This window comes from Balaenoptera acutorostrata, chromosome 12 (assembly GCF_949987535.1).
Source record: "Balaenoptera acutorostrata chromosome 12, mBalAcu1.1, whole genome shotgun sequence".
Taxonomy (NCBI): Eukaryota; Metazoa; Chordata; class Mammalia; order Artiodactyla; family Balaenopteridae; genus Balaenoptera; species Balaenoptera acutorostrata.
This window is the reverse complement of record NC_080075.1, coordinates 10330942-10353108: the sequence shown is the minus strand read 5'-3', so window position 1 is coordinate 10353108 and position 22167 is coordinate 10330942. Positions and strand designations below refer to the sequence as shown.

General features: G+C 56.0%; 2 protein-coding genes across 2 annotated transcripts; both read right to left on the bottom strand.

Moving 5' to 3' along the window:
* Positions 1 to 85: 85 nt before the first annotated feature.
* ASTL (astacin like metalloendopeptidase) lies at positions 86 to 13816 on the bottom strand. Its single transcript, XM_007197417.1, has 9 exons — positions 13771 to 13816; positions 12944 to 13069; positions 10913 to 10974; positions 9211 to 9301; positions 8655 to 8772; positions 7721 to 7902; positions 4918 to 4999; positions 4669 to 4823; positions 86 to 417 (listed from the first exon to the last, which is right to left on the bottom strand). Exons 1-9 carry the CDS (start codon positions 13814 to 13816, stop codon positions 86 to 88), a joined length of 1194 nt encoding a protein of 397 aa, XP_007197479.1.
* A 3574-nt stretch (positions 13817 to 17390) lies between these two features.
* Positions 17391 to 19609, bottom strand: DUSP2 (dual specificity phosphatase 2). Its single transcript, XM_007197351.3, has 4 exons — positions 19201 to 19609; positions 19001 to 19113; positions 18352 to 18571; positions 17391 to 18234 (listed from the first exon to the last, which is right to left on the bottom strand). The coding sequence occupies exons 1-4, from the start codon at positions 19586 to 19588 to the stop codon at positions 18020 to 18022; spliced, it is 936 nt and encodes a 311-aa protein (XP_007197413.2). The 5' UTR covers positions 19589 to 19609; the 3' UTR covers positions 17391 to 18019.
* Positions 19610 to 22167: the final 2558 nt, after the last annotated feature.

Genomic DNA, 22167 nt, shown 5'->3' with positions numbered 1-22167 from the left:
AGCCACAGGCTTGACCTCTGGGTGTCCTTATGAAGCGTTTTCTGGGTGCACGGGCTCCTGGCAGAGCAGGGTTCCCCAGAATAGCCTAGATGATTGCTGGCTGGTCTTCTGCTTCTAGAGATGAGTCTGGGGGTACAGCGGGCACTTGGGCCTGCCAGGACTGCTCCAGGGCAATGCCAGGAACCACTGCTCCAGGCCTTGACCTTAGGGAAGAAGCTGGGGGCTGGGGGGGCCTTGCAGAGGCCTCCACACCAGAACTCCTCAGGGCGGAGGCCTTCCACACACGTGGGCTCTCTTCAGCCCCGAAGCCACCGGGGCCAGGGCTCCTGGATTCTGCCAACAGTGCCTTCAGGAGCTGCTGCAGGTATGGTCTAGAGGCAGGAGTGGGGCTCCTACCATCACTGTGGGTCTGGAGCCCTAGAGGAGGAAAGATAGGTTACCCCAGAATCACGGAGAGACAGTGTATGGCAGCTGCGAGAGCCAGAGCCCCCTTCAGCCTCATTCACAGTGACCTAGACCTCAGCTCACGGGATGCGACAACCCGCCATGCTCCTGCTATGCTACTGCCCAATGCCTTTGAGACCCTAACTCCCAACTCCCCCTTAGAGACGAGGACCACAGAGGTCACCAGCAGAAGGTCAGGCCACTGAGATCTTCCATGACCTCCCACCCACACCCCCGGCTGCTCTGATGGTCAAACCCCAGATCTAGCATTGCAGCCCTCGTCACCCAGACCACCCGGGGCTGCTCTGTACAGGGCAACACCTCACCTCTCACCCATATCCGAGGCCTATTCCAGAACTTTTCCTACACTTGCAGCTACGCCCAAACCCAGGGCGTCAGCAGGACACACGTGAGCACCACCAGGCCCGTGTGCTCCGTGGGGTGGGTCTTGCTGGCCCTTCACTGCCCCTCCTGGACCATAGCTGGCTGCCACCGGCTGCTTTATAAGGCTCTTCATTTCAGGCCCAAGTGATCTGGCCAGTCGGCCCCATCCCCCCTTCAGCACTGCCCTCATCCCTGTCAACCCTGCCCACCCACCAAAGGCTTCCCGATGAGCCGTATCTTCCATGCAAGGACACTGACCAATCTGAGCTGACATGCTTCAACCAGTGACTTCACAGCCCAGTCCCTGCCTGCACCTGCCAAGACCACACCCGCTAAAGTCACGGGTCCCGGCTGCCCACCCTCTGACGGCCGCCTCCTTTACTTCCAGCCCACTCGCTTCAGTATCACGATCCTTCAGCCCCGCTGAGCCCCCGAACCCCTTCTTCTTGCTCCACAACCTCCTCACTTCCAAACCCCTCTCCTCACCTGGCATGGCTTCCACAGCCCTCGGTGCAGTGCCTCCCTTGGAGACATCCCCAGGCGCCTCCCCCTCTGTCAGAGCTGCCCACAACACCCCAGTCCTAGAGGAACAGGTGACTAACCTGCACCACGCCTCCGCCAGCAGCCCAGCACCAGCCGTGGCCCGGCCATGTGTCTCTCACGGGTTTCCTCTCCTGCTCTCCAGTCAGCAGCTCCACACCTTTTCCTTCACATCCATCCTCTTCTGCCCAGCCTCTCGGCTGGAGACCTCACCTCACTCTTTATGCCGTCAAAGCCTGGGACGGAGGCCCTCATCTGCACATCAAGATCTGCATGTGGGGCTTCCCTGGTGGCGCAGTGGTTAAGAGTCTGCCTGCCAATGCAGGGGACGCGGGTTCGAGCCCTGGCCCAGGAGGATCCCACATGCCGCGGAACAACTAGGCCCGTGAGCCACAGCTGCTGAGCCTGTGCTCTGGAGCCCATGAGCCATAACTACTGAGCCTGCATGCCACAGCTACTGGATCCCGTGTGCCTACTGCCCGTGCTCCGCAACAAGAGAAGCCACCAAAACAACAAAGAGTAGCCCCCACTCACCGCAACTAGAGAAGGCCCGCGCACAGCAACGAAGACCCAACGCAGCCAAAAATAAATAAATAAAATAAATTTAAAAAAAAGGGCTTCCCTGGTGGCGCAGTGGTTGAGAATCTGCCTGCTAATGCAGGGGACACGGGTTCGAGCCCTGGTCTGGGAAGATCCCACATGCCACGGAGCACCTGGGCCCATGAGCCACAACTACTGAGCCTGCGCGTCTGGAGCCTGTGCCCCGCAACAGGAGGGGCCGCGATAGCGAAAGGCCCGCGCACCGCGATGAAGAGCGGTCCCCGCACCGCGATGAAGAGTGGCCCCCACTTGCCGTAACCAGAGAAAGCCCTCGCACGAACCGAAGACCCAACACAGCCAAAAATAAATAAATAAATAAATAAAGTAGCTATAAAATTTTAAAAAACAAAAACAAAAACAAAAACAAACAAAAAAAAAGATCTGCATGTGAACTCGGATCTGTTCCCATTTTCTTCCTTCCTATTAGGTCCAAGGAAGCTCCCCAGCTCCCAACAAGAGCAACTCCTCCCTGAATGTTCTAGATATTTTTCTGCCCACACCCCCCCCCCCAAATCCATTCCCTCTTCTCCACTGGGTCATTATTTCAGTATCCAAACTTGCTGTGTGTCCACCACCTTGATAAACTTTCCATTGACACATGACCCCTTCTACCCGCCTCTCAATTCTGTTCCTCATGTTAGTCAAGCCTCAAATAGTTACCCACAAAGCTCTTGCCACATCTCCTTTAATTTTTTAAAAAGTATGTAATGTTTGATATTATATATAGGAAAGAATAGTCTACGAAATGATGCTGGAGCTAGAGAGTCACATGCAAAATACATAGGATTAAATCTACATGACCTCGAGTTAGGCAAGTCCTTCTTAGATATGACACCAAAAATACAGTGATAAAAGAATAGATAAGTTGGACTTCACATCAAAATTTTAAATGTCTATATTCAAAGGACACCATCTAGAAAGTTAAACTATAACGTGAGGAAATATTTCCAAATGATATATCTGACAAGGAACATGTATCTAGAATATATAAAGAACTCCTACAACTCACCAGTAAAAGACAACCCAACTGAAAAACGGGCAAAAGACTTGAACAGACATTTTTCCAAAAATATACAGATGACCGATAAGCACGTAAAGAGATGTTCAAAGTCATTAGGGAAATGCAAATCAAAACTACAATGAGGGACTTCCTTGGTGGTCCAGTGGTTAAGACTCTGTGCTCCCAATGCAGGGGGCCCAGATTCGATCCCTGGTCAGGGAACTAGATCCCGCATGCCACAACTAAGAGCCCGCACACCGCACACTGCAAAACTACTCGGTAGCAAAAACTACCCAGCCCACGTGCCACAACTACTGAGCCTGCACTCTAGAGCCCGCAAGCCACAACTACTGAAGCCTGCGTGCCACACCTACTGAAGCCTACGCACCTAGAGCCCGTGCTCTGCAACAAGAGAAGCCACTGCAATGAGAAACCGGCGCATGGCAACAAAGAGTAGCCCTGCTCGCCGCAACTAGAGAAAGCCCACGCACAGCAACAAAGACCCAACACAGCCAAAAATAAATAAATAAAATAAATTTTAAAAAAATAATTAAAAAATAAAATGGATAACTAGTTGTCTTTAGAGCTATTTAATGGCTACCCTATTCTTTCCCTAGTGATCAATGCCCCTTTATCAAGTGTCCACTTCTGAGTAGGATTCATTTCTGAACTCTCCATTCTGTTTCAGTGGGCAATTATCTACCCTTGTACCAATGCTACATGTTTATATAAAGGTATTTTATATACATTCTGTGTACATATATGAATATATGCATTTATACATTTATATGCTATATATTTATATATACAAAGACATTTTATAATCTACATAACTTCATGTCTGCTAGGGCAGTCCCTCCACTTTTTTCTCTTCAGGAGTGTCTGGGCTATTATTGGCCTTTTGCGTTTTTTAATACAGATTTTAGACTCACTTGTCAAGATCTCCAAACTTACTGGGATTTTCAGCGGGAATTTATTGAGTCTGTAGATCAGTAGAGAATTACATTTTTATACTGTCTTCCTTTTAATATGATACATCTCTGTATTTACTTAAGTATACTTTAATGATTGTAATAAGGTTTTTTTCCATAAAAGTTTTATATAGCTTCTGTCAGATTTACTCCTTAGGACTTTATCTTCACTATTATAATGGTATCTTTAAGAATTATGTTTTCTAACTATTGACATACAGAAATAAAACTGATTTCTATATATTGATTATATTTACTTTTAAAAATTCTTATTAGTTCTAGTAATTTGTTTATAGATTGCTACTTTCAATGTAGTCATCTATGAATAGTGGCAATTTTTGCTTCCTTCCCAAACCTCAGACTTTTAATTTTGTCGTACCACAATGGCTAAGACTTTCACTGCATTGTTGAATAGATGGGACAATAGTGGAAAAACTTGTCTTGGTCCCAATTTTAATGTTTTGACATTAAAAATGAATTTTGCTCTGGGTTTTTGGTAGGTACGTTAAAGTTAAGAAAGTGACCTCTATACCTATATCTAACAGTTTTATAATCATCAGTGAGGGTTAATTTTTTCACGTGCTTTTTCTGCATCTCCTGTGGTGAGGCCCTGGTGATCTCCCGCTGCTCACCTCTACAGCCTCACCTCCTAGCACTCGACCCTCGCTGACACCATCTCAACACAGGAGTCTCCTTTGGCTCCCCAAATCACTCTGTCCCGTCACTCACCTTTTGCACGGGGGTCATGGCCAAGCGGGCTGCAGTCATAAAACCTGAGGACCCGTGCGATGTCAGAGGTGCTCAGGTTCCATCGCTGGCCAATTTGGACGCTGGGGGCCCAGAGCGGCGTGATGGTGGGCATCCCGCGCCGGCTGAAGGCGAGCCTGAAACCCAAGCAGGCAGGGGCCTGAGTCCAGACCACGGCAGGACCTGGCATGGCAGCGCAGAGGGAAGGAGGCAAGGAAAGGGGGTCCTCACCTCCCATAGTGCATCACTGACGAGTAGTCATAGGGCACCAGCATGTTGCTGCTCCGAGATTTGATGAAGTTCATTTCAAAGCCTGAAAAAATACTTGGCGATGTGGGACGAGGGCCAGGGGAGGAAGGGTAGGTGATAGGGACTTTCTGGAAATGTACAACCTACCTGAGCCTAGGGGTCCAAAACTACAGCCAGATGTGCATCTCCCCACCCCCGCCATTGATCCCTGATCCCTGTCTCCTCTGTGCCCTGGGAGGGTTCCAGACCTGCACCAGCTGATGTGCAAGCACAGGGACTTGGTGGCTGGCCCGCCATCGCCTCCTAAGACTTCTCTCCACCTCTTTCTCCTCCTCTCGAGCTCACCTTGAATGAGACTATCTTTATACGACCTGCAGCTTCCACGAAGTCACACGCTGCTCAGAGTGTCTTGGACGCCCCCTACCGGCGACATAAAGTGCCTACTCCCCACCCCAGCCTTAGAGGCCCTTGAGCCCATCACTTGCGGTGGGGATATCCCGTTCCCAGAAGTAAAGCCACCTGCTCTTGCTGCCTCGGGCCAACAGCACCCGCCCCCTACCCCCTACCCCCACCCCCGGGTGTGGAGTCCAGCCCTTCGCCTTCGGCCAGAGCACCTGCTTCTCCCTGTCACTTGGCTCCTCCAGGCCTGGGAGGGGCTAGGTTCCCTCCCTCAACTCCTGCCCCTCACAGTGAGCCTCTGAAAGAAGAGCTGCGCCCTCCAAACCCCCCAGGCCCAGCCAGCCACCTCCATGCCCACCCATGGTCACCAGCAGCCTCCTTACCACTAAAATGGAATTCCAACCCCTTTATATCCCATCACCTGCCTGAAAATACCTGCCTGAAAATTCCTGCCCAGTAGAGGGCTTAGTTCTCCCTTTTAAAAACCTTTAAGTTATTAAACATAATTTTGGATAGGCAATAGATTCATCTGGTTCAAAAATCAGAAAACGTTAAGATTCATAATAAATCTCCCACTCCATCCCCCTGCTGAGTCTCCGCCTCCCCACCTCCAGTTAATTACTGTTATTAGTTTGCATATTTTAGCAGTTTGTTCTGTACATATTAACTAAGTACAAATGTATTCTCATTTTTGTCCATTCTTAAGCAATTTTTTCCATTAGGGTAGCTGGTGTTTAACTTGTTTTATTGTTAAGAAACAAAAACAAAACAGCTTTTCGGTTTATTAGTGCTGTTTGCTGTCTAACTCATTAATTTCTGCTTTTACCTTCAGTAATTCCCTCCTGCTTTCATTTTTTTCTTAACTTGGATCGAAATGCCTAATTTGTTCTCTATGTTTATTGATGTAAGTATTTGTCTACACGTTTTCCCTGTGCATTGCTTTAGCTAGGAACCATTGGTTCTAATGCGTTTTCATGTTTTAAGAATTCCTGCAATTTCTTTTACTTCATAGCTAAAAGAAAGGTTTGTTGGTTTTTAAATTTTAATTTCCAGTTGGATAACGTTTTTCATTTTGATTTATTATTAGTTTCTACTTTTTACATCATGATCAAAATGTTTGTATTAACTCTACTTTTTCAAATTTGAAGTTCTTATGGCTATCATAAGTTTTTACAAGAATTCCATGAGCACTTAAGGTTTTTTTTTTTTGGTCGCACCATGACCAGGGATTGAACCCATGCCCCTGGAGTGGAAGCGCTGGGTTCTAACCACTGGGCAACCAGGGAAGTCCCTCCATGAGCACTTAAAAGGATTAGAGTCTGTTTTCAGGCTATGGTGTCACTGTCTCCTCCCCACTTCCCTAGACTAATCTCTGATCTCAAGCTCCAACCTCCATCCCCCTGAGAGGTGCCACCCATCTTCCCATCCCCTTCTTGGGGTGGAGGGGGGCATCCATGCATGCATCTTGGGCTCCACCCCTGACCATTTCACCTGGCTAACCCCACAGCAGCAGCAAAGGCGCTCACACCACAAGCCTCCGCTTACAGGAAGCCTTCCAAACCTTCTTCTGTTTCCATACCCCCAAACCCAAGTCATCACTTACCTCCTCTGCTCCCCTCCCTCACGAAGCGATTGTCTGGACTCCCCTCACCTCCTGCAGCAGGCTGTCCCCCTCTGCCAAAGGTCAGGGTCCCCGCATTGCTGGAGTCAGATCCCCGGCACCATACCCCACACCCAGCTGCTGCTCCCTGGCATTCAGTGCAGTGGCCCACTCCCCAGACCAGCCTCAGCTTTCCCACTGCCACCTTTTACAGCCTGGCCTCCCTGTACTTTCTGTCCCAGGTGCCCATCAGCACCCGTCTCACACACACCGAGCCCCACAGGGCTGCCCTGCGCCTCTTGCGTCTGGCACTTGGCCCACTACCTCCAGGACTTCTGTCTCGGCTCAGCGCCCCAGCTGGAACACGGTCTCTGCCCCGACTCCACACAGCAGTGTCCGGAGCATGAGGGGCAGCTGGTTGAGTATGAGTGAGCAAGATTCCTAAGACCATCAACTCCATCCCCAGGTAACTGCCAGTGTCCGTGAAGAGAAACGAGGCACAGAGCAAATCGCTGCCCTAGTTCAGGGTAACTGTGGGTGGCAGTGAAGGCTCAGGGCCCAGAGCTGCAGCATCTGGACTATTCTCCAGGTCTCGGAGGCAAGCAGGAACCCCACCTTCCCCATGGGAGACAGGCAGGGAGTGGGGAAGATGGACGACCACTCCCAAATAGCCGGGCAACTCCTCAGGCCTGGACCATGCCTCCTGCCACCTTCTCCCAGCAGGACTACCTCTCCCACCCCACCCCCACCCCCTGGCCTAGGCTGGCCTTTAATAACCCGGCTCACCTGGGAGGATCTCATTCCAGTTGACACGGATGTAGCGGTCCCGGTCAGCTCGCGAATGCTCGTGCCAGAAGCCCAGCACGTGCATGAGCTCGTGCAGGACAATGCCCGGGCCCCTCTGGAGACAGCTGGGCCCCAGGGATACCACTTGCATCCCTCCACTGCGCCCTATGCTCGAGAAGCACCTGCAGGGCCATGAGAGTGCCGGGTGGGCACCAGCCCAGAGAATCTGCAGACCCAGGACCCTCACCCCTCCTCCCAAGACCTGGGATAAGTGGGCACCAACAGCTAGTCCCCATCCTGGGCTCTAGTCCCGAGTCTGCTGGCCCCAAGTCCCCTTACTGCCTGGCCCTCTGCAAACCCCCTTTCCAGCCTGCACTGCGAGGCGTTGGTGGGAGCCGATACTAACGTGGATGACGGAAGCAGCTCGTTACGTGAATGTCCCCACGTGGGGAGCCCCAAGTCAAAGCTCTCACCCACATTCTCTTAGGCCCCTAGCAAGCTAGGAATGCAGTATTGCCACCACCCCCATTTCAGAGAGAAGGCAGAAGGGGCTCAGAAGTTAGGGGGCCTTCCAGAGTCACCTGGTTCCTGCACTGTGGAACCCAGATCGGAGGCCAGGTCTGTCTCATGAAACCTGCACTCACTCCCCAGGCCACAAAATCTCCCCAGAGATGGAGCTGAGGGCTCTTTAAAGGAGATTCGAGCACCTCCCCGCCCACATCTCCTCCACCTCCTGCCCTGAGTATCTGTAGGTCCAGCTTGCACTGGGCAAACCACTCAGATGGGCAGGGGTACTCTGGACCCGGGACAGAGGCCCAGACACAGGTTTTTGACAAGAGCTTTGTTAATTCCAGGCTGAAGTGAAGACAGCTGCGGCTCTCACCGTGCACATGCACAAGTACACACACTTGCACACATACCCGGAAGCACTTACCCAGACATGGGGACGATGGAAATGAAGTCCCTCTGGCCCTCGTAGGCAACAAACCTGATGCACGTGAAACGTTCAAACTCAGCAAACGCCTCCAGGATGACTTGGAGGCTGGGCTTATCTGGAGAGGAGACACCCTGGCTGACGCCCCAGCCCAGCCCCTAGAGCCCTCGCAGCCCCCTGGAAGTCTGCACTTGGGGAGGGAACCAAGCTTCAGATCACTCTCCCAAAATGGAATGTCTAGAAAGGGCAGTGCGATGGTGTGGGGAGAAGAAAGCAGGGTTCCAGACAGACCCTGGCTGTGCGACCTTGGGCAGATCACTGTCCTCTGGACCATTTGGTCTTGAAAGGGATCAGACAGTCCCTAGATGTACCTTTCCCATCAGCTCCTCCAGGATTTTAACCTCCCAGCTCAGGGGCCAGCAGGGATAGAAGGGCTTCTGGTAGAAGGGCTACTTGGGTGGTAGCGGTAGAAGGGGCGCAGAGATGCAGGGAAGAGGGAACAAAAAGCCAAAGAGGAGCCTGGGCTGCATTGGGAATGAGGGGCTGGCTCACTCACCATACTTGCTGGAGAGCAGGAAGGGGACCTCCACCACGCCGCCGTTCTTGGGCCACTTGTTGTTGGTCGCCGAGAACAGCCGGAAAGGACTCTGAGGAGAGAGGGCGGCTCAGGGACCCAGGTCAGCCAAGCTTCCCGCCCCCAAGGCTGCCACACCTCCAGCCATGGGAGCCCGAAAGATGTGAGCAGCAGACCCCCCTGGGAACATGAGGGTGGCTGGTCATTAGAAATGGGATAGAAGCTGGGAAGTCAGCGGGCCAGCTCCGTGAGTTACGACGCACAGCACAACCCTTTCTTCTACATAACATAGAACTTACAACTTATTCTATCAAGAAGAGAAACAAGACAAAAGGAAGAGGCTGGGGCTTCCCTGGTGGCGCAGTGGTTGAGAATCTGCCTGCCAATGCAGGGGACACGGGTTCGAGCCCTGGTCTGGGAAGATCCCACATGCCGCAGAGCAACCGGGCCCGTGAGCCACAACTACTGAGCCTGCGCGTCTGGAGCCTGTGCTCCGCAACAAGAGAGACCGCAATAGTGAGAGGCCCGCGCACCGCGAGGAAGAGTGGCCCCCACTTGCCGCAACTAGAGAAAGTCCTCGCACAGAAACGAAGACCCAACACAGCCAAAAATAAATAAATAAATAAATAAACTTGAAAAAAGGCCACAAGCAAAATTATTAAAAAAAAAAAAAAAAAGGAAGAGGCTGGCTAGGAATCCCAGCACCCCAGGGGGCCTAGTTCAGAGGGGCTCAGCTCCACCAGCAGCCCCCACCCCCGACCCCGCTCCTTCCTGGAGCACAGCAGCCCACAGAGCTCCTCTGAACCTGCAGGTGGGAAGATGGGGACACAGTCCTCCTCGGGCTGATTCTAAGGCAACACCCATGGCCTTAGCAACTTTCTTTATTCTTCTGCCAACTCTGAAGCCTGGGCTTCAGAGCACCCCAGCACGTCCTGCCCCACTGGTACCAAAGGTTTTACTGGATCCTGCTTTTACCCCTGGCACTCACTGGGTAACTGGGAACAGGGGCCTTGCGCTGCCCCGGGGGTTCCCGCCCTGCCCCAGGCTGGCCTTCAGTCTTCGGCCCAGCCTTACGCTGTGCCGTCAGTGGACAGCCTCAGACCTTGCTCACACCAGGCCACTCTCCTGTTCAGGAGACTTCTGCCCACCCTCGCCCCAATTCAGGCAAGTGTCTCCTAAAAGATGGCAATGCAAGTCGCCCCGATTCCCATCCAGGCTTCTCCCTTTCTGAGCCTGCCCCCACCCCTGGGCAGGATGGTTTCTGTGTTACTTCTTGTTCCGTCGTCCCGAGACCATCGCTCCCACCCCCGATGTTCCCCACAAACACCTCCCTATAGCCCCACCAGCCACTCTGCCAACCTGTGCTTACCTCTTCCTTTGTCCCGATACTCCCTGAGCACCTCCCCCGGGTAGGGTAGCAAGCTGGGTCTTGAAGGTCCAAACCCCCTCCTTCAGGAAGCCCTCTCAGGCTGACTGCTGCCACCACCCCAGAAGTCACCCTCCCTCAGGCTGGCTTATTCCTAACAGAACATTCGCTCTGACTTTGGCAAAAAGAGTTACGAGCAGCAAAGATGGATCCCTCACACGTCACCCCCTCGTGATGCCAAGGGGTGGACTCAAAGGCCTCTGACACTACCTGTGAGGTTATTTACACCCACATGTGTGCACGCACGCTCACACTCACCGGCCGGAGGATGTCCCCCTCGAGGAGGAAGCTGCTCTCTGGGGTTTCCTCTGGGATGAGCCCTGGGAAGGAAGGGAGGGGCGCGTGTGGGTCCATGCCCTCCACAGCACAGGCTCGAGGACAGGCCCAGGAGAGACCTTGGCTGCCAGGCCAAGCAACCCCAGGGTCCGTCCTCCTTCGGGCTCTGAGGCCGTCACACAGGCAAGTGACCTCAGGCAAGTCACACAGCCCCTGGGCCCCAGTCTACAAACGTGTGCACCGCTTCTCAGCCTGATCGCACCCTTCCCCTGCTCAGGCGGTGCACTTCTCCTGAGATCCACACAAGCCAGGTCCAGGGACTTCCCTGGCGGTCCAGTGGTTAGGACTTCACGCTTCCACTGCAGGGGGCACGGGTTCGCTCCCTGGTCAGGAAACTAAGATCCCGCATGTGAGCCCATGGCGTGGCCAAAAAAAAAAAAAAAAAAAAATCCAGTCCCAGCTCCTGCGTCTGAGGCCCTCTGCTCTCAGGAAGATGCCATTTCTTCCAGCTGTCTTCATCCTCCGCTCCAGCCCAAGCCACACTCCTCAGAACATGCCCTGGGCTCTCCTGTCCCACCTCACCCTCTACCCATCGGTGTGATACTCAGGACCCTTACAGTGGCAAGTGACACAAACGCCAGCCTGCACCACCATAGGAGGGTGGGTACTGGCTCCCGCCCTCCCCTTCCCCCCGCCCCCTCCCTCCAACCTCGTTTTCTGCCACAGCTGGCAGCCCTCTCCACAGCCTCTTTACTAGGATATCAGCCCCAGCAGGAACCTTAGAGGAGTGCCTGGCATCCTGGAGGTTGGGTTCCCCAGAAGCAGAGCCTGAGCCAGGGAGCCATCTGCAGGTGACTGATGGTGGGAGCAGGGAGAGCTGGAGAGCGCTGGGGAAGAGCCCCGGCCAGACCCCATAGGAGCTCTGGGCCCCAAGTGGCATCACAGACTTATCCCACCTGGAGGCATGGGGCCAGACCCACGTCCTGTATGAGTCGCTGTGGCTGGGCCGCCCTGGGCAGGGGAGGGCATAGCTTCCCAGGCATCCCTGGCCGAGGGTCTCCAGCTGCGAGGCCTTAGCAGCCAACATTCCCAGCAGCTGGGGAGGGTGTAAGCCTCCCGGTAAAGGGCTTTATGGCCGGTACTACACTAGGCTCACAGGTAGTTGGGCCACCAGCAGCCCTAGCAGAGAGAATCCTCCACAGCAGCTGGAAAGCAATGCCAAGGAAGCCTCAGATTGGTCTGGAGATGGCCAGAACCAGTCACAGTGACCGAAAGGTGGCGAACTGCCCTGCTCAAGCCTTTACACAGAGGAAGGGGAGGGGCAGACCACATGCGGCAGATTCCCATCCCCTACGGCAAGGTCTCCCCCTACCCCTTACCCCCCAACCCCGTTCTGAACGCCAGTCTTTACTTCTACCGGCTTTGTCCCAGGTCATCTATACGTTCTCATTCTTCAGCTGAAATCCCCAGGCAGGGAGGCCTGAGACTCACGCTTCCTGGTCTTTGGACCCGCCCCCCCCCACCCACCAGCGCCTCACACCTGCAGGTCATCCTGCACCAGTTGGCTGACCTGTTTCCAAACAGCCACTAATGACTCTATTCAACACCAGACCTGGCCTGATAAAAGTACGGGGCCCTCCATTTTTTTTTTTATAAACCTCTGGTTTTCCCCCTTCTTATAAAAGTAACAACCCAGTAGAGGAGATGCAGAAAAATAGACTTAAGAAGTTGCCCGTGATGGTGGTGGTGGGATGAATTGGGAGATTGGGATTGACATATATACACCAGTATGTATAAAATAGATAACGAATAAGAACCTGCTGTATAAAAAATAAATAAAATTCAAAAAAAAAAGAGAAGCTGCCCGTGGAGCCATTACTCTCCAAGACCCACTAAGAAAGCCGGCTCATCTCCTCCCAGCTTTTTCTGCTCTCTGAGCATTCAGCACAGTTTTCACACGCCACACGGACAACTTCATACCCCAAACCCCAAGAGAAGACACAGTGCCCTCACCTTGGTTAATCGCAGGGATGTCCTTATCCCAAGACGTCTGGGTCTCCTCAGGGGTGAGGTCTTCTGAGAATCTGGTCCCACAGACTCCTGAGCAGCGAGAGGCCGAGGGCACTCCTAGGATGAAACCTGGCCCAGACACACAGGTACATATGCACGATGGCCAGAGTGCCCCCAGTGGTGACACAGGATGACAGGACATGGGGTGGGGTGGGAGTGGGGTGTCAGACGGCAAGACCCAGGCCCTTCACAAAGATAGGTCTCCAGGAGGGAGTCCTAGGAGCCCTCCTGGCCTCCCCTGTCAGCCCCACCTGCTGCTGAAGCCTGGACAACTTTGAGGAAGGAGCTCCCTTAGCGGGACCAAGACTGGACTTCAAAAGGCAGCCCCGGGCTCTGGGAAGTCTGGTGTGTATGAGGCAGGGGAGGGAGCAAGAAGGAGGAAGATGGGGACAGACCTCAGTCTCCAACGCTGACAGCTGGGTGCGGGCTAGCCTCAGACCCTGCCCCCTGCCCCCCTCGTCAGCCCAGGGGTCTGGAAATGGGCTCAGCCTGGGCAAGCCTGGCATGGCCAGCAGAGCATGAACGCCTGGAGTGTCACTCCTGCCCTCTCCTGCCAGGCAGGCCCTCTGCTCCCAGCGTCCTCAGGAGGTCCTCCCCGGGCCCCCCAGGAGCTGGCTTCTAGGAACATCCCTGGAAGCCCGTTCTCTGAGCCATGCAGATCAATTCACATCCCTTGCGGGGGGGCCCCAGCCACGCCCTCTGGCCGCCCCCAGGACTCCGCAGGCTAGAACCAAAACGACGGGGGCAGTAGGGCGAGGCAAACCACTTACCCGGCAAAGAGAGCAGAGCTAGCACCCGTGGCCAGAGGCCTCCCATGCTCATGCTGCCGGAGATGGGCCGCTCTGGCCCCTCAGCTAGCAGGAGCACCAATTCCCACGAGATGAGGCAGCCTAATTACAAACTTATGGTCAACGCCCCCCTCCCTTAAATAGAAGCTTTTCCAGCCCTCACCTGCAGCCCCTCCCAACCAACCCCACCTGCAGCCCCTCCCTCTCCTACCTGGGCTTCCCCTCCCAGCCCAGGCCCGAGCCTTCTGGACCCTGGTCAGATCCTTCCCGGCTTGGCTGAAGTGGGCGAGAGGGTGGGGAGAAGCCGCGCACTAGGCACCTTGCGGGGGGTCCCACTTGGGGGTGTATCTCTTCTCAGGTCCCCTCCCACCACCAGGGGGCAGAGAAACGTCGCAGAAAAGTGAGAGACGGCAGTGCTGGGTGGAACCTCATCCTCAAACCTGGGGAGGCCCCTCTCCTGCCCCTGCCCTGTGCTCAGACGTGGGGAAGACTACCTGAGGCCCTGAGGCGCCCCCAGTCTGACTGTGGAAGGAGGAAAAAGTCACTACGTTTTTATAAGCTTTTATTGTAGTATACATGCAGAACAGTAAACAATCACAAGAGCAGGGAGCAGTGAAACTCACAAACTGAACACCAGGGACAACCAGCGCCCCCAGAGAAGCCTGCCTTGTGGAAAAGTGGAACTTCTGGATACCTAGACCCTCACATGGGTGCTACCCCTGTCACTCCCACAACAGCCTTACAAAATCAGCATTTTATCCCCATTTCACAGGTGCAGGAATTAAAGCTCCTTACCCATATTCCCCCTCCTCTGTACCCCTTGGCCTCTCAAAAGGCCCATCCTCGGAGCCTGGTCACCAAGTGCCCACCTGGATTTAAATCCTGGAGTTGAAGGATCTGGGGACACCTTCCCCACCAACGTCCAGCGAAGGGAAACGACAGAGCCGAGGTCGCTCGGCATCTTGCCCTGGCTGGAATCCAGTGTTTCTCAAAAGGTAGGGGTCGGAATCATGGGGAGAACGTGATGAAGACAGGTGGCCCAGCTGCCCAGGAAGGGTGTTAACGTTCGTAGGGATGGACAGAGCTGACTGCTTCGGATGAGTGCTCGGTAAAACAATCATAATCATAATCACCCTGCTCGGGTAGAGAAACAGATTCGTAGTTAAGAAAGGCAGTTTGTCTTGAGGGCATTGTGCTCAGTGAAATAAGCCAATCACAACCGGACAAATGGTGTATGAGTCCATTTACATGAGCTATCTGGAGAAGTCATATTCAGAGGCAGATGGTGGAACAGTGGTTGCCAGGAGCTGAAGCAGGGGGAAATGGGGAGTTGTTGTCTAATGGGTACAGTTTCAATTCTGCAAGATGGAAAAGTTCTGGAGATCTGTTTCACAATAATGTGAGCGAACACGCTTAATGTTACTGAAGTGCACACTTAAAAATGGTAACGATGGTACATTTTGTAACATTTTTTACCACAATTTTTAAAATTTTAATAAATAAATTTAAAAGGAAGGGAGGGAGGGAAAGAAAAGAAGGGAAAGAAACGCAGTTTGCTTCAAAGGCCAACTTAAAAACACGGGGAGGGGAGGGTGCAGTGGTGGGGTGGAGACAGGATGCGATGAGGCAGGGGTGAGGGGCGGTGGGCAGCGGCCTCAGCCACCGGTCCTGTTTCGTGTGAGAAGTAGCTGGGGGGCGGGAAGGCTCCGATGACTCAGGGCCCCAGATGTCCCCCACCCTCCCCGAGCTGGGTGTGGGCCTTGTGGACAGGTCCAAACAGACCCACTCAGGGCCTGCAGAAGCCCTGATAACAACCCCTAGCTCTGCTCAGTCTCCGCCAGGGAGCACCTCACCCACCCCCAGAGCAGAGGGAACAAGGCATAACGGGCAGGCTTCGTCTCTCATTCGGCCGTGTGGAGTGGGCACCCACCCCCGCCAGACTCCGGGCACAGGGCCAAGCAGACCACAGGCCCTGCCCTCACCAGCGGCCAGGCTGGTCGAGGTGCACAACTACACACCTGAAAACCTTCGCTTCTCGGACCTTCAGTAACTAACATTTCTGGGCTAAGCCTTTACCTGGATTGACTGGAGTAACTCTCAACACCACCCTAAGAGGTGGGAGCTAATGACAAAACCCCATTTTACAGACAAGGAAACTACAACAGAGAGGTAAAGCCAAACAGGCCCCCTAACTGTCAAACTACACTGCCCCCCTCAGGTGTGCCCTGCCAGGCACTCAGAACACCCGGAGCAAGAGTCGCCGTTCTGCAGGGGTGCCGCCTGCACCGAGTTTGGAAGGACAGAATAGAGTTAGCCAGATGACACTCCGAGCGGCTGGGAGCATCCGAGAGGAGGCTGATGCGGGAGCTGCCCTCACTGAGCTGTCCTCGAGGGCCTCAGCACCCCCTGCTCTCGGGCAAACCACAGCACCCCCTTTCCAGCACCCTCCACGTCTGGATCAGGCTGGGCCCATGTCTCATCGGCGGTCCACGCTGGCCACGTAACCAATGTTCAGTGAAGACACGGTAGTTGATGGGTGTGAAAAACAACTAAGCCCATCCCAGGTGACCTGTCCTCCGTACCAGACACCAGGCCACATGCTTTCTGGGGACAGCAAGGAGCTCTGGCTCAGGGGCTGCCATGACCCCCGGCAGGGACAGGCATTCTGAGGCCTGGGGACCCAGCCCGGAGGTGTGGGAGAAGAGGTGACAGGCTGCACTGCCCCAACGTGGGCGCACGTCACACACAGCCCAGGGAAGCCACACGCACGGGCACCTGCAGACATGCAGGCATGTAGGAACATCCGGGACACATAGGTGTGTGCAGGCCAAGAACAGACACCCACGCCCAGAGGAAGAGCCACACATGTGGCTGCACACACACACACACACACACACACACACGTCCATCCACATGCTCCAAAAAGGTAGTGGGGTCTGACCAGGGCAGTGCTGAGTCCAGCTCTGAATGGTAAACACAGTCTTCTCCCCAACAGGACCAAAGCTGGTAACTGGAATAAGGCTGGAGCCAGCCTCCCAGAAACCATCACTTTCAGCTCTGGAGACAGAAGGCTGCCTAGGAAAGGACACCAGCACAGGGAGGACCGGGCTGCGTGGTGAGGTCACCCCTGCACCTTCCTCCTTCCATTTCCCAGACCCCGCCACACAAGGGAAGGGAAGGTCTGATTAAGAAACAGCTTTGGGGGACTTCCCTGGTGGCGCAGTGGTTAGGAATCCGCCTGCCAATGTAGGGGACACGGGTTCGAGCCCTGGTCCGGGAGGATCCCACATGCCGCGGAACAGCTAAGCCCGTGTGCCACAACTGCTGAAGCCCGCACGCCTAGAGCCCGTGCTGCGCAGCAAGAGAAGCCACCGCAATGAGAAGCCCGTGCGTCGCAACAGAGTAGCCCCCGCCCGCCACAACTAGAGAAAGCCCGCGCGCAGCAACGAAGACCCAACGCAGCCAAAAATAAATAAATAAATAAATTTATCAAAAAAAAGAAAAGAAACAGCTTTTGAGCACTTCCCCAGGCACTGACTTGAGATCAGACACTTGAGAAGTTGTTTCTCAAAGAAAACAATATTTTATTGACACATCCTCAATGTTCCGTATAAATATAAAGTGCTAAGTTTCCCACCCCCGCCCACAGGGCTGGGAGGAAGTGGGGGGAGGGAGTGTTAAATGTCAGTTGAACACAAATATGTTTCCAGCGCCAACACAGGCGTGAAACGCTCACGTACACACGCAAGCAAGAGGTCCAGACATAGCATCCGCATCACTTCCCCGAGCCCCACACAGGGCTCAGGCTCCAGGCCCTGGCGTGGACCACCCCACACGCAGGGCTCCTGGTTGTCACAGCTTGTTCCTTAGAGCCCTCAGGCTGCCAAGGGCTCCAACACGGTGATCGGACCAGTGGGAGTCGTGGGTGTAGAGACCAGTTGGTTTCTGTCAGAGGACGGGGGAGGAGGGAAGCAGACACGCCCTCCATCCTCCTTCCGGAATGAGGAATGACGGCCGGCCCTCAAACCCCCAGCAGAAGAGCACCAGGTGAGAAAGTCCAGCATCCCTGCATCCAGCGTGCCCACCTGGGGGCTTTCTGAACGCCAAGGAAGAGGCAGATCTCCCTGAGGTGAGGGGGACAGTGGGGAACTGGGGCCCCCACTGTCCCCAGGAATCAGGCAGCTGTGTGTGCCTCCGCCCTGGGGGGCAGCCAGCATGGTGAGACCCAGCCTCAGTGACAGAGCACCTGAGTCTCAAACTGCAGCAGCTGCCCCATGAAACCGAAGTTGGGGGAGATGACTCCCCGGCGTTGCTTAACAAAGTCGAAGGCCTCGTCCAGCCTCACGCGGTGACTCTGTATCAGGTACGCCAGGCAGATGGTGGCGGAGCGTGAGATGCCCGCCTGGCAGTGCACCAGCACCCGGCCTCCGCTGTTCTTCACCGAGTCTGCAAGGGAAATGGGCGAGGGGGGTCAGACGGGAAGGTGCGCAGGGAAGGAGACAGGTGCCCCAGCCCCTTCCCCTGGGGCTCCACCAGGCCCTGGGGCTGAGGCCCGCCTCTTACCAATGAAGCCAATGGCCTCCTGGAACCAGGCGCTGATCTCCACCATCTGATTGTCCTCCACCGGGATGCTCTTGTAGCGCAGCAGTTCCTCGAAGTGGTTGGGGCAACTGGCTGAGACGTTGAGGACGGCTGTGATGCCGCAAGCCTGCAGCCCCTGCAGGTCCGACGAGTGGCTGCAGCTGCCCAGGTACAGGTAGGGCAAGATCTCCACAGGGCCACCCTGCACGGGAAGGGGAAGGGACAGTGGTGAGGTCTCAGCCCAGGCCTGGAGGGCTTGAACACCAGCGGGACAGAGACAGGGCGGATTGGCCCAGGCAAGAGGAGCTCTTAGCCAGGGATCCCTGCCTAAGGATCAGACTCCGGAATACCAGGAGGACCCAGGGGGACATACGGAGATACACACACAAAGATACACACATTCCCCTCAAACCCCCAAAGGATGCTGCTCACAGGACATAGGCAGACTCACAGAGATGCACACCAGCAACGCCCGCCAGACACACACAAAGGTGTGCTCCCATTTGGGGGCGGAAACACACACACACACACACACACACACACCCCTAGGTGACCGTGGACATGGACAGAATCCTTCCCCAGAGGCGCCTACCCTGCATGACACTGACAAGGAGCCCTGATCTCAACTCACCTGGTCATACGAGGGAGCCCTGGGGTCGGAGCGGCTGTTTTCGGGAGGCATCGCGGGGCCGGGGGACTCAGAGCACAGATCGGGGCAGCAGGCTTGAAAGCTGTCGAAGCCTCCTGCAAGGAGGACCAAGACACGGTTAGCCGGGAGGGCCCGGCGGGGGTCGGGGACGGGACGGGGCACGAGGGCGGGCCGGAGCTCACCCGGCAGAAAGCACACGGCGGTGGGTCCGGCGCGGGTCTCGTGCAGCAGCGCGGCAAGCAGCGCGTGGGCCGGGCCGTCGGGCTGGATCTCTGCCACCGAGACGCTGCCCTCGTCCAGCACCACGGCCCGCGCCAGCTCCCCGCGGGCCAGGCGCGCCCGCAGCGCGCGGTCAGGCAGCAGGCAGGCGAGGGCGGCGGCGGGGGTACCGCGCGCGCGGCGCCGCAGCAGCGCGTTCCAGGGCACCGGCCGCGCGGCGCGCACGTGGCGGCGGCAGAAGGCCAGGAAGGGGCGACAGTCGAGCAGCAGCGTGCGCTCAGCCTCCCGCGGCTCCCGCAGCAGCGCGCCCAGCGCCGTGCAGTCCAACTCTCTCGCCGCCTCCAGCCCCATGTCTGCCGGCCCCGTGCAGCCTCCTCTCCCCTCTTCCCGCACCTCTTCCTCTCCTTCCCCCTCTCCCCGCGAGCGCTCCGGACTCTCGCGGCTGCCGCGCTGCCCGAACCGTCTGTTCCGGGCACTGTGTCCAGCGCTGGGGCTTAAGTAGCCGTGGGCCGGCCTCCCGGGTCACCATATAAGGGCAAAGCAGGAAGGCGTCGGCGCCGCCCCCGCGGCCTCAGGCGGGGCGCAGGCTGGGCGGGCCCGGGACTGGGACCGGCTCTGGGGGAGGGGGTGCACTGGGAGAGGAAGCCGGGCACCAGCTCTGAAGGGAAGGTGTTTGGCCAAACGCCCACCTCCCACCTTTGCGCCCCAGGACTCTTCCTGAGCGCTCCCACCCCTGGACCTGCTTCGCGCCGCTCGGTCCTCGGGCACCCGGCTACTCAGATAGATACAGGTCCGCATCCCCGGAGACCTCGGAGCCCGTGGTGCCCCTCGCCCTGCTTCCTCTCCCTTTTCCCTGTTCCCTTAACCTCCCAGGGTTTCCCGCCTCCTAGGAATCTGCTACAACAAAAATTGACTTCTGTCTGTTGCCACGGATGATTTCCGCACTGGAGGATGGGGAGCCGTGCTTTGATGTACCTTTTCTCTTCTGCTTAGAGACCCTGGGCCGGAGGGGCTTTATTTCTCCTCCCCCTCCCCCGTTTCATGGCTGAGACCAGCATTCGGGGTTTTGCAGCTGCTCAGTGCCCAGAATGTCGTCCTCTGAGCCCAAGACCCTGAGCACTGGCATGAGGAGGACGTCTGGGCCTTGGCATGGGGGGAGGCGGGGGGCCCGGGATGACTTTCCAGTTATTAGCGGGACAAGGGCTTCTTCCCCTGGAGCCCAGGGAAACCCCAGGGGCCCAGGGTGAAGCACTTCCCGAAGTCACAGGCCAGCTCTGAAGGGGAACTTTGCTGACGCTGCTGGGCTCTCCCTGGGGCCTTGTGGGAATTTCAGGAGCCTCACCAAGGGGAAGAGGGAGAAGAACTACCAGAATCTGCCTCCCCCACTCCCCCCGCCACGTCCTCCCTAGGCCTGCAGCGGACCCCCTGGACAGCAGGGACCCAGGACTGGACTGGAGCAAGGCGATGAGCGTAAGACTGGGAAGCTAGTTAATCCGCATCCCTTCTGCCTGCCCCCAACTCAGCTGCCAGCCCTGGGGCCGGATGTGGTGAGCCCCAGGTGTGTGTGGGGGGACCTGGGCCCCTGCACTGGGGCAAGAGATGTTGGCAGCTGAACTCCTCCGAAGCAGGGACATTCAGGTACGTGGGGACAGTGCCCTGGAGTGGGAGCCACCCCCATCCCCGCCTTAGCTGCATGGGATTTTAGAACCCAACCCCCTAGGCCCCCACTCCCCTGAGTCACTACTCTGTGCCCTTTGTAAGACCCTTCCAGCCCTACTGCAGACCCCTAGGTCCAGACTGTCTTGGAGGGCTACCACTAGGACACTTCGTGGACCCCCAAGCCCTCCACTTGGATTGTAAACTGTAAACTCTTCCCCGTGGTGTGTTGATGTGTCTGTGTGTGTGTGTTGGAGCATCATCTGTTGCTGGAGACAGAGCTGGTAGCTTGTGTGTGCTGCGAGGGAGAGGGGATACGGGGGAGAGAAGCCACAAGGACTCCAAAGACTCTTGGGGCAGTTCACCCTCTCAGGCCTCAGTGTTCCCACCTGTAAGATGGGAGTGTATAATAGACCAACTGCTCACCTACACTGGTTCCAAGGCTCTGAGGCTGTGGCAGTGCCTGGACACCTGCAATGTTCCGTCCCTCCCTCCCAGGCCAGTCTGGAGGCTGATGCGGCAGAGCCCACAACAGAGCCGAGGAGTCTGGGCCACAGATCCCAGCGACTGATACGGGCCCTTATTGTTGGCATCAGCCCGGCAAATGACTTAGTGGCTGACTCCAGGGGTAAATTACAGAGCACACAAAAGGATAGCAGGTCCAGGTCCATGGGGCTGGTGTCACCTGCTCTGCTGGGAGACATGGGCTTCCAGCTCCACGGGGAGGAGCAGAGAGGACTGGCCAGCTGGGATCCTGGCTCAGTCCAGCCGCGTAGGAGCTCCAGACCCTGGACTCCCACGCCGGGCTGAGCCTCTTCCCCTCCTGAGGAGAATGGCATGCACCTTGCTGGGAAGTCCCACGTGGGAGTGGGAGTGTGTTGGCAAAGGTTTGCGCTAGTGACACAGTGCCCAGTTGCCCTGCCCAGCGCTCTGGCCAGGACCAGTGACTTCCGCCCAAGGTGACTACATGTATGTACCCCCATCAATGCCACTGGCTTTGGGGTGTCCCCTTTGCAGCTCCGGAACACAGGCTCAAGGAGGCCTGACTTAGCCATGAAGGAGGGGCTCCCCTTGGCCTCTTTCCCCTATTCCCAAACTAGGGAAACGCCCACCCCCATAACTGGGTGAAAGCCCAAGCTCGGGGTAAGGAGAGAGTGGGAAGAAGATGGAACCCAAGTCCCACCCCCACTTCTGCTCTAACTAAAGATCCCCCCACCCTTGGTGAGTCATGGCCCCGGCATGTCTCTCCCCCTCTGCCACCTCCTCAAGGACCA